We start from the raw sequence: 12,338 nt of genomic DNA, 5'->3' as shown, positions 1-12,338 counted from the left end.
ACTTGGTTCTGTATGAACAGTGAATGCGGGAGCGGAGCAAGATGGTTTCTTGAGAGATTTGTGAACTCACAAATATCGCGAGAAATCAACTTGCTGGCAAGGTTAGGTCATCATCACTGTTCGGTTCAATAACTCAAGCAAAGTCAGACTATTTCTCACTTTCCTTTCCTGTTTTTGTGCTTTTTGCTGCAGAATCAATGGCAGAGTGTTTAAAACGTCCAGAAACAAAACCTGTGAGTACAAAGTCCTCAATAAAACTAAATGATCGTGTGTTCATTTCATCACAATAATACTTATACAATAAATGATACACTGTTTCTGGGGAATCTGCACGTGCTGAAAAAGTTTTAACATCTTAAAGGACTTTCTGAAGGGGATTGAATTATTCCTGATTAATTAATAAATGATGCAGAGGCTCACACCAAGACATCATTTAACATGACACTGAACAACTTCAGCAAGAGATTATTAGAAGTTTTACTGTTCAAAGATAAGGAAAGTTCATACAAATATGATCACAACAGCCTGATGGAACCAATTCTTTACCACGTCTGATGTGTGTTTGGACTCATTGTCTGGTTGAAACATCCAACTGTGTCCAAGATCAACCTTCTGCTGATGGTTTTAGGTTTTCCTGAAGAACGTGGAGGTGATCCTCCTTCTTCATTATTCCATTTACTTTGTGGAAAGCTCCAGTTCCACAGAGCATGATACTGCCACCTCCATTGTTGATGGTAGGTTTGGTGTTGTTGGGGTTAAAGGCCTCACCTTCAGTTTTTGTTCCATCTGACCTCAGAACTTTCCTCCAGAACCTTTTCTTTGTCCATGTGATGAGTGGAGCTTTAAGGTTCTGCTTCTAGAGGAAGAACTTCCTTCTTCATGGATCCTCTAGAACCCTGTGGACACTGACAGCTGTGTTCCAGCAGCTTCTCATCCATTCAGACCTGCTTTCTGATGGTTCTTGGTTGACTCTTGACCATCCTGACCAATGGTCTCTCAGCAGCAGGTGGTAGTTTGTGTTTTCTTCCTGATGGTGGCAGTAACACAACTGGACCATGAACTTTATCCTGACAAACAGATGATTCTGGATCTGAAGCTGCTTCATAATGGCTCCAAGTGAATTTCTGACTTGTTCACATCAATGATTTACTTTTTCAGTCGTGAACAGAGCAGACTCTACCATTATGATGTTTGTGGCTGCATCTAATGTTCCCTATCCATATTTAAATTTGCTCAGAGGACATCAGCTGTAGTCACTCCAGAGAAATTAGCATGAAAATTTGATTAACACAATTTTCTACTTCAGCACTGATAATTCAGTATGCGGTATGTGTATCTTTCATTCAGCAGATTTAGTCATATTTGAAGAAAAACTTTCATAAATCTATGAATGAACCAAAAAATATGTTGTTTTTTGTAACAAAGATTCATATGATTCAATGATTCATCATAAAAAAAATATAGGAATAATTGGAAACTGAAGACTGACAGGTTTTTCCAAGTGTCTGAAAACTTTTGTTTCCAACTATAAGTGACTGGAATAAGAGCATGAACATCTGTAGCTCTGATGAGATCATTAGCGGCTCATTGTGTCGGCAGCTGAAGATGTAATGGGAACGTGAAGAAGAGTGGATGGATGTGGGGGTCAGGTGGGAGGGTGTGAGGTCATCTGGTGGACAGGTGGAGGATGATGGGAAAAGAACAGACCTGAAGCATGGATTATCATGAGCATGGACCCCAGACACAAACTTACCACAGACCCCTACCTATCCAATCAGGTAGCAGGCCTACAGACACACTGTGTGGCTTCACTAAGGACAGAGTTTGGTCTGAAATAACAGAGGGAGACCTGCAACCACACTGTTTACCTTTGAACCTAATGCGTCCTGATGCACAACCAGTAAATATGATGGTTTAAGACAACTCCTCAGCAGATAATTCCATGTGTCCAGTCAGGTTTCTGATGCTGTTGGTGTTCTTCCATCAGGTGTCTCTGACGTTAAACTGGAGCCAAACACAGCCGACACAGAGCCGGACCTTTCTGAGGACGACCCAGAGCTGATGAAGGTGAGAGAAAAATGACTATACACTGATATTTCAGACAGTTTTCAGGGCTCAGCGTACAGCAGGTAACAGAAAACAGCTCAGATAGTCGTGTAGCAGTGGCTCTGGTCTGATCAGCCATTTCCAGTTTGAGAGCTTCCAGATTACAGAAACACATTGATGGTCTCTGTCCACCAATGTGTGTCCATTACGGACTGGTTCTGAGTTCTGATATTAATTGGTACCGCTATGGGATTGGGTCAGTAATTCAGTACCGTTAGGCTCCTTGACAAATGATGCAGTTATTGGTCTTTGTGGCATGTATTGTCCAACGTTACTTCATGCTAATGTAGACCCCAACCGTACCCTAATAATGATGAAGCTACCGGGATTAGGTGAGGAGGAATGACACTGCATTGTTGTTCTGATGAGAAATTTATGGTGGAAGACTTAGAACCCTTTCACTACAGTGGAGTCTAAAGAGTTTAGGTCTGTCAGACAGCTGTCTGTAGGTCTGCTAAGTAAATGATGAAGTTGTGTTCAGGCCTCCTCAACAACATCAGACAGAGTTTTCTCCACAGCAGGGAACAGTTAGAACAAAAACTGTTGATGGGTGGGATAAATAATACAGGAGAGAAAGTCTTAAGTTCTCTTCTCCATTGATCTGATTAGTTTTTCTTTCTTAACCATTTCTGTTTGCTTCAGAAAAGCTGATAGTACAGATCAGTGCTTCTGTTTTGTTCCCAAACTATACAGTTCACTGAGTTTGTGCTGCTCAGCTCAGTCTAAGAAGCAGCTGCATGATAAGTCACACAGGAGGCTCTGTCAGTTTGTGGAAATAATCTGTCAAAGAACATCTGAATGACCAGAGTCAATGAGAAGCTGTACAAGATGTTGTTTCCCAGATTGTGGCAAAAATCAATTAATTTTTTTCAAAGCTTCTTTTATCATGTCTTGATTTTCTGCACCAAAACTGTAAATTTCTATGGAAACTTCTATGGAAATATCTGTTGTATCTTGATGGTTCACTTCGTGTCATTTCAGAGGTGATGTTGCTCTGCTGTCTCAGATTTTAGGGGTTTTAGTGTTTATGTATTTACTATTTGGAACGGAAAACTGAACAAAAATATTTTTTTGAGAATTTTTAGAATTTTGCATATTTTCAAACCTGGACTTTTTTCTATTTTTACCCCCCAAAAAATTAATGTTTCCCTGTGAATTCATTTTAAAGAGTCAGTATACAGGGGGTCCTCAGTTTATAACGTCCTCGACCTGCAGCGTTTTATCGTTACATCAGAACTGGTTACATGGAACTAACTGACGAGTGGAGCGGATGAATACGTCGTCATGTGGCGCTGTAAGATGACTTTACATTCACCGGTTGTACTCCACCTTGGATTTTCAGACTCTTCTGATGCTTCAAAGCCAAGGACAGCCGCCTCCATGGAACTGAAATTAGACAGAATAAAACGCTGGGAACAGAAACACCAACGAACATCAGTCAAGTTGTTAAAACAGGTCAACATGCTGTAGTGACCCTCTGTGATGAATGAGTGAGACTTTATCTGGTTCTCTGCTGGTTTATTGAACCTTAACACAGGCTACTGAAACCTCAACATCAACAACAAAATCAGTCTTGTAGAAGGACTCATACATGCATAAAAGTCATTGGTTTTCATGACTTTATGAAGAACTGATGGATATTTTGATGCACGTTGGAGTTCTAACTTATGGTGAAAACTGACTTCCGTTGATCCATAAGAACGGAACTCCAGCGTAAGTCAAGGACCCTCTTTATACAGCAATATAATCCCCACAGCCATGAAATTTGGTTAAGAAACACATAAAATGAATTCCAGGAGTTCCAAATGATTGACCTCCTGGCTCCATCAGAGGCTAAATCTTTAATTACCGGCACTTGAAAAAGGAAAAAAAAGAATTTTCAAACAAGATCAGTGTTGAGGTCTGTTGAATTGATAGCTGATGTGTGTATGGCAGAACAAGGTTTTTGATTTTTCAAAATTCCAAAATGGTTAATGAGTGTTATTTGTAGGACGACCAGATCTGGTGTGTTTAGGGGTCTGTATATTGGTATTGTATGTTCAAAGTCACAGCTTGTTTCCATGCTGTCTTCATGGTGATAATTAATAACGTATGAGACATATTTACCAATTTATTTAATAGAAAAAATAGAATAATAATGAAAGACATTATTGCAAGTCATTTCATTTCTTTTTTTTTAGTCATTTATTTATTCTTTTCCATGGTAATGCATGAAAAATCAACGAATGGATACAATTTATAAAGCACAGAATACACACATCCCATGTACAAGAACAGGAGTAGGATGAAGAATAAGTCTTTTTAACTCCTACCCCAGTCTTTTTTCCAAACTCAAACAGAAAAACAAAAAGACAAACATCAGATGGCCACAATCAATCTACAGATCAATCACATCATTGTTATTGCTCCTTTGCATAAATGTTCAATATTTTTTCTTTAAACTTACATTTAAACTGCAAAATGTTTGAACATTGTTTCACGTCTTTTTCTTGTAGTCATATACTGTATATTAAATTCATCACCTCAGTAAAGTGTGGACAGACAGAATATGTGTTGGCTTTACACACCTTGGTTATTTGTCATAAAACACCTCATGTTTGTTTCTGAATTCCAGATTCCATCAGTCTTCACACCTGAAATGCAAACAGAGTCTGAACAAATCTCATACAGGTAATAAACATATTGAAATACTTTATACTGTTTGAGCTGCTTTCAGTCTGTCACTCTTAGCAAAGTTTTCTTTTAACCACATTACTGGTTCCTCAGTAAGATGTGGAACGTTACCTCACTGGTGAAGGAACCTGAACTGGTGCAGGAGGTAGAGCGGTATGAACTTGATATAGTTGGGCTCACCTCCACGCACAGCAAGGGTTCTGGAACCAAAATCCTGGAGAGGGATTGGACTCTCTTCTTTTCTGGAGTTGCCCAGGTTGAGAGGCACCAAGTGGGTGTGGGGAAACTCAGGAACCCCCAGCTAAGCCCCGCTTTGTTGGAGTTTTCCCCAGAGAACGAGAGGGTCGCCTTTCTCAGACTTCATTGCAGAGGGGAAAACTCTGACTATTGTCTGTTCTTATGCACCGAACAGCAGTTCAGAGTACTGGGCCTTCTTGGAGTCTCTGAGTGGTTCCTGGAAGCGGTACCGCCTGGAGACTCCATAATTCTCCTGGGAGACTTCAATGCTCACATGGGCAATGATGGAGAAACCTGGAGGCGGTGATTGGGAGGAACGGCCTGATCTGAACCTGAGTATTGGACTTCTGTGCTAGCCATAGATTGGCCACAACAAACACCATGTTGGAGTTTAAGGTTGCTCATAAGTGTACTTGGTACCAGAGCACCTTAGGCCAAAGGTCCATGATGGATCTTGTAGTCGAATCATCAGACCTGCAGCCGTATGTCTCGGATATTCGGGTAAAGAGAGGAGCAGAGCGTTCAACTGATCACAAATCACAACTGGTGGTGAGTTGGATCTGATGGAAGACTGCTGGACAGACCTGGAAAAACCCAAACATGTAGTGAGGGTGAACTGGGAACATCTGGAGGAGGACCCTGTCTGTGGGGTTTTCGACTCCCACCTCTGGAAGAGTTTCTCCTGCATCCCGGGGGAGGTTGGGGACATGGAGTGTGAGTGGTCCATGTTCAAAGCCTCCATTGTAGAAGCAGCTGTTAGGAGCTGTGGTCAGAAGGTCACTGGTGTCTGTCATGGTGGAAACTCAAAACCCACTGGTTTTTGGTGAGGGAAGCCATCAGCCTGAAGAAGGAGGCTTTTCGGGCCTGGCTGGCTCGGGGGTCTCCTGAAGCAGCTGACAGGTATCGGTCGGCCTAAAGGGCTGCAGCTGTAGAAGCTAAAACTCTGGTGTGGGAGGATTTTGGGGAGGCTGTGAAGAAGGACTTTTGGTCAGGCTCAAGGCAGTTCTGACAAACCATTTGACACCTCAGGAAGGGGAGATACGGCTTTGACCAGGCTGTGGACAGTCTAGGGGGAAGAACTGTTGACCCATACTGGGGATATTGCCGGGTAGTGAAAAGAAGACTTTGAGGAACTCCTGAATCTAGTAAACATGTCCTCTATGGAGGAGGTAGAGCCTGAAGACTCGGGGGAATCTTCAGCCAAATCCATGGTAGAGGTTGCTGAGGTAGTTAAGAAGCTCCTCAGTGGCCCCAGGTGTGGACAAGATTTGTCCTGAGATGCTGAAGGTTCTGGACATTGTTGGACCATCGTGGCTGACACGTCTCTACAATGTGGACATCGGGTACGGTACCTGTGGAGTGGAAGACCGGGGTGGTGGTTCCCATCTTCATAAAGGACGACCAGAGAGTGAGTTCCAACTACTGGGGTATCACACTTCTCAGCCTCTCCAGGAATGTTTACTCTAGGGTGCTGTAAGGGAGGCTCTGACTGATTGTTGAACCACAGATTCAGGAGCAACAATGTGGATTCCATCCTGGTCGTGGAACGGTGGTCAGATCTTTACTCTTGTGGAGCTGCTGAGGGGGTCATGGGAGTTAGACCTGCCAGTCTACATGTGTTTTGTGGATCTGGAGAAGGTCTACAACCATGTCCCCTTAGGGACTCTGTGGGGGTTCTGAGGGAGTATAGGGTACCGGGCTCTCTGATACGAGACATTCGGTTCCTGAACAACCAAAGTGAGAGCTGTGTCCTCATAGCACAAAGTCAGACTGGTTTCCAGTGGGTGTTGGACTCCTCCAGGTCTGTCCCTTGTCTCTGATCCTGTTTGTGGTCTTCATGGATCTCAAGGATCAGCCGGGTTGAGGAGGGTGTCTCTTTTGAGGACCTCGGGATCTCTGCTTGTTGCAGATGATGTGGTTCTGTTGATTCCTCAGACCTTCAGCAGCACTGGAGCGGTTTACAGCCGAGTGTGAAACGGTGGGGATGTGGATCAGAACCTCCAAGTCTGAGGCCATGGTTGTCTGATGGAAACTGGTGAATTGCTCCCTCTGGGTTGGGACAGATTTTCTCCCCCAAACAGAAGAGTTCAAGTGTCTCGAGATCTTTCTCACGAGTGATGGGACAATGGAGCAAAAGCTGGAAAGGCGGATCGGTATGGTCGCAGCAGTAATGTGGGCATTGTACCGAACCGTCGTTGTGAAGAGGGAGCTGAGCCTCAAGGAGAAGATCTCAGTTTACATCCATCTACGTTCCAACCCTCACCTATGGTCATGAGCTCTGGTTAGTGACCCAAAGAATGAGATCGTGGATACAAGCGGCTGAAATGAGCTTCCTCTGTAGGGTGTCTGGGCTCAGCCTTAGAGATAGGAGAAGAAGATCAGACATCTGGAGGGAGCTCAGAGTAGAGCTGCTGATCCTTCACCTCTGAAGGAACCAGTGGAGGTGGGTTGGACATCTGATTCAGTTCCTCCAGGGAGACTTCCTTTGGAGGTTTTCTGAGCATGTCCACCTGGGAGGAGACCCCGGGGTAGACCCAGAACTACCTGGAGGGATTATATATCTCGTTTGGCCTGGAAACACCAGGAAGAGCTGGAAAGCGTCACCAGAAGGAGGAAAATCTGGAATGACCTGCTTTGTCTGCTGCTTCCACGACCCGACCCAGATAAGAGGAAGAAGATGGATGAATGGATGTGTATTGTGAACTGTGAAGTTGCTGAAGATGAAAACAAAAAAATGTTGCAGGGTGGATGGAAGAGAGAGAATGAGCATACGGACTGGCTTTTATAGACTTTAACACACAGTGACATGAATCAGCAGAAGACCCTTCTGTGTCAGACAGTTCTTTGATGTAGGTTAAGGTGGGAGGAGAAGTGTCACACAGTATCAAATCAGGACCACTTGTCACAACAAAATGACACATCTTAACCAAAATCCAGGACAAATAATCTTAACTACAGTACAACTGTAGCATCCACTGACACATTGTGTACTGCAGTTTGCAGCAAACTTACTTTCAAAGCTACATTATCTCCAATGGTTTCTGTTCTGTTGTTTTCCTAAAGTTTTTGTCATTTTTTCTCTCATCTGTCAACATTAAATGGAGTCTGATTAAGATCCAGAACCGTGGTAATAAAGTGTTTTCATTTCAGGGTTCCACAGGTTTGCTGCAGTTTTTCAGAATTCTTTGTCCTGCAGGTTCAGGTGTACTGGTCCAGGTGTGTTCCAGTGTGCTGAGACTGGAGTGGTGTTTGATATGACTCAGGAGGCGGAGCTGATGTACGGGATCGTTCAATGGGATGAGAGTCGCCTCGAACCGACTGGCAGAGAAGCTGCAGGACCGCTGTTCAACATCCAGTGTTCTGAGGATGCAGTCCGTCGGCTCCACTTCCCACACTGTGAAACAAAGGATGGTAAGCAGTGTGCTCTCTAGCTGTTATGCAGTGAATCACTAACTTAACATCTGTATTATTTCTGGTACTTTGTTAAGTTTGTTGTATTTAGTAGAAAGCAAAACAAGACTGTCATGGAGTTTATCTATAGTACCAAATGCACCCATCAGACAGATGAATGATAGGATGGGGTGGACTAGAGATCCTTGGCATGTTCTGAAATTAATATCAGCAGATTCATCTTGTTACGACCACCAGTACTGGTGTACCGTTTTGTTCCGAGGTGGTGTCCTGTTGGGCCTTTGTGTGGGAGAAAACTAAGTGTGGGTTCAGCTGTGGTTATTGCAGAGTCTTTGGAACCCCAGCTGCCAGCCGTTTCAGCTGATGACACAGAGCTGATGATGACCTGCACTGCAATCTGGTTCTCCCCGCCCTTCGACCTTCTGGATTGGGCTACTCTCCAGCTCCTCCTCCTCGGACCAATCAGAGGCAGCCAGGCACCACACCTGCAACCTATATAGCTGCCACCATGCCATTAGTTTGGTGGCTGGTACTTTGACCAGTCCACCCTGGTGCCTCTCTGTGTGTGAACTTTGTTTGTACTTCATTGTGTTTCGGTCTGCAGGTACGGTGGTAGGTTGGTGGGTACCGCAGACACTTCGGTCGGTAGATACTCCTGGTGGGTTCTGCCAACACTTTGGGTTTCTGTTGGTGGCTGTCACCTTGGTGTGGAGCCTACTGTTGAGTGGGGACTGAGGCTCCCACTAGGAGCCTGCCACTTAGTGAAGAAGCCGCTCTGTCCTCAGAGTCTTTGTGAACTGTGAAATCAATGAGTGTGAGGCACCAGTTTTGTTTGGTTCGTTTGTACACCCTTTGTGTTAGTTTTTGTTGCTGGTGGTGGGTGTTGCTCCTGTAGTTCGGTTTGGCTAGGGAGTTTAGTTGTTTTCTTTGTGTTTAGCTTAGTTACAAACTCTGTTAGCCTTTGTTATGTTTTATTCCGTTCTTTGTTTTAGCAACACCCACCAGTCTTATGTTTTATTGTCACTTTTACGTTCCTTTGCTACTAAGCAATAAATCCCTTACCTAAACCAATAACACCTGATATTTTTGTTGCATCCAGCCAACCCCTAGCGGTTGGATCGTAACAATCTGTAGTGAAAATAATCAGGCAGAGATAAAGCAGTCTGAAGTTGAACATTTCTGTGCTCCTACAGCCCTGCATATCGATGGACTGCTGTCTGTTGCCCACTTCACTGATGATGGAATGAGCATCTTGAAGCCGCTGCAGATCACTGACACTCATGTGGTCGTGAAGGTCGCTCACCTCTCTCTCTTTGGTGTCGTCTGTGATGCTGTTAAAAGGTGGCTCTCACCCACAGTAAAGGGCCAAATAGTGCTGTTCCTCCGGCCTCCAATCAGAGGTCCTCAGACACTTGATGTGTTTCTGCTGCAAAAGAACGTCCCTGTAAAAGAGGTAAAGTGATCAGATGTGTGTCTCATGCTGTGGTTGTAATCAGAACCCAATTGAACTGTCAACCCCGTCAACCTTCTCTATCTTTACTGGCTACCAGTTGCTATCTTGCCTCTGTTCTGGTGTCCTGGTCTCTTCTAACTGGTAACCAATGACCTACTACTACTTCCACTCTCTTCCTGCTTTCCTGGTAGGATCCCGGGCTGATCAGACATATTCTGTAATTCCCATCTATAGAACTTTGGACAACATCCAAGGTTCTAAATACCTCTATACTCTATTTATAAATAAATAGAGCAGACTACTTGATCATTCACACTATGATAAATGTGTTCTTCTGTTGAAGGTTGCTGCCCAACAAGGAGATGCAAAAAACATCAAGATCTCAGCTGACTGTTTTCTCAGCTTTGGTCGGAGTTACAGTGTCCACTGTGAACAGGAGGGCTTGAAAATACAGCCGACGGTACGTGAAATCTCACATGGTTATGAAGAAAATGATATTGGAAACTAATTCACAGAAAGGGAGGGGTGGATAAACGTTTATTTCTGCTGTCATAGTGATGTGTTTGTGTTGGTTTTCAGCGTGCACACTTTTGTTCAGATTTTGGACCCGATTTCCACCCAACATTTGAGGTTTTCTTGATGACAAATCCAGATTTAGTGACTTTGATGGTCCAAGACCAAGAGGAGACAGAAGTCTGGAAACGTGATGTTCATCTGAAAGGTAAAGGCTTCACCCTCCTTCAGCGGCAGAAATGACTTCTTCTGCTACAGAGATATGGGATCTTTATTCCCTTCCTTTTTGTACAAAACTGCTGCCAGGGTGTTTCAGTGTGTTGTTAATAATTTGGTGTTTAAAAGCTTTGACAGCACTCTTTTGCAGATGTGTACACAGTCAGCTGCAGACATTACATGTGTGGTTGGTGCTATTGTACTACTTCATAGTCTGATGGAGTCATTGTGGGACTCTGTTGTAGACGTGTACAGTTGGTTATCTGCCTGTTCTGAGCATGTGCACTATTGCAGCGTCGTCATAAACTCAAAGTCATAAACACGTCTAATGCTGGTGTAATGAGGAAGAAAACTGTCCATGTGGAAGCATCAGAAAAACAGACAAAACTTTTTATCTCAGTCGACTGGAGGGGCGTGTTCCTGTTAGTTTGATTGACAGCAGTAGGAGGGGCGTGTCCCTGTTAAATGATTGACAGCAGTAGGAGGGGCGTGTCCCTGTTAGTTTGATTGACAGCAGTAGGAGGGGCGTGTCCCTGTCATAAACTGACCTTTATGTGTTGTTCAGTCTGTGGCTCCGCCCACTCTACTTTTACAACATTGACTTCACTGTTTAAAGCAGTGGGATCCAAATGTGGTCCTCAGCTACACTGCCTGTCCAAAAAAAAGTCTCCATATGGATTTAAATGAGAAAATGGATCAGATCCTTCCATTGGATAATTACTGCAGTAATGAATACATTTCAGCTGATGAAAGAGGAGCCTCTCATTTCTTAAACAACCATGTTGGAAGACATATCCTGTGGTCATGGAAAGGATGTTAATCGGTCTCAGAATGATCAAATTATTGGCCTGCATCTAGCAAAGAAAACATCTCAGGAGATTTCTGAAACTATTAAAATCAGGTTAAGATCCGTCCAATGCATCATTAAAATCTGAAGGATAGTGGAGAACCATTAGCTTAGAGGAGGAAATGTGGTTGGAGCAATGCGGATTCCGTCCCGGTCGTGGAACAGCGGACCAGTTCTTTACCCTTGCGGAGCTGCTGAGGGGGTCATGGGAGTATGACCTGCCAGTCTACATGTGTTTTGTAGATCTGAAGAAGGCCTACGACCGTGTCCCCCGAGGGGCTTTGTGGGGGGCACTGCGGGGGTATGGGGTCCGAGGCTCGTTGTTACGGGCCGTTCGGTCCCTGTACAACCAAAGTGAGAGCTGTGTCCGCATACTCGGCATTAAGTCAGACACGTTTCCGGTGGGTGTTGGACTCCGCCAGGGCTGCCCCTTGTCTCCAATCCTGTTTGTGGTTTTCATGGACAGGATTTCAAGGCGCAGTCGTGGTGGGGAGGGTTTTCGGTTTGGGAGCCTCAGGATCGCTTCTCTGCTTTTTGTGGATGATGTGGTTTTGTTGGCGTCCTCAGACCGTGACCTCCGGCACGCACTGGAGCGGTTTGCAGCCGAGTGTGAAGCGGCAGGGATGCGGATCAGCACCTCCAAGTCCGAGGCCATGGTTCTCTGCCGGAAACCGGTGGAGTGCTTCCTCCGGGTTGGGGGGGAGTTGCTTCCCCAAGCGAAGGAGTTTAAGTATCTCGGGATCTTGTTCACGAGTGATGGGAAAATGGAGCGAGAGATGGACAGGCGGATTGATGTGGCGTCAGCAGTAATGTGGGCGTTGTACCGAACCGTCGTGGTGAAGAGGGAGCTGAGCCGTAAAGTGAAGCTCTCGATTTACCAGT

At 44.6% G+C, this 12,338-nt stretch overlaps 1 protein-coding gene across 27 annotated transcripts in view; it reads left to right on the top strand.

Annotated features, from left to right (window-relative positions):
- The window catches only part of LOC110964819 (NACHT, LRR and PYD domains-containing protein 12-like), a 36,507-nt gene that overhangs the window by 21,033 nt on the left and 3,136 nt on the right, over positions 1–12,338 (top strand). For 26 of the 27 annotated variants that reach the window (XM_051952441.1, XM_051952442.1, XM_051952464.1 and 23 more), the window contains 7 exons: positions 193–233; positions 1,988–2,067; positions 4,721–4,776; positions 8,213–8,427; positions 9,621–9,880; positions 10,224–10,340; positions 10,460–10,601. In XM_051952441.1, coding sequence (XP_051808401.1) covers positions 193–233; positions 1,988–2,067; positions 4,721–4,776; positions 8,213–8,427; positions 9,621–9,880; positions 10,224–10,340; positions 10,460–10,601 — 911 coding nt within the window. Of the gene's footprint in view, positions 1–192; positions 234–1,987; positions 2,068–4,720; positions 4,777–8,212; positions 8,428–9,620; positions 9,881–10,071; positions 10,135–10,223; positions 10,341–10,459; positions 10,602–12,338 lie in introns of those variants that run through there. The other variant, XM_051952458.1, reaches the window with a different exon arrangement.

The sequence above is a fragment of the Acanthochromis polyacanthus genome, chromosome 8 (assembly GCF_021347895.1).
Source record: "Acanthochromis polyacanthus isolate Apoly-LR-REF ecotype Palm Island chromosome 8, KAUST_Apoly_ChrSc, whole genome shotgun sequence".
NCBI lineage: Eukaryota > Metazoa > Chordata > Actinopteri > Pomacentridae > Acanthochromis > Acanthochromis polyacanthus.
The sequence above is the reverse complement of the archived record's forward strand: the minus strand, read 5'-3'. Positions and strand labels throughout refer to the sequence as shown.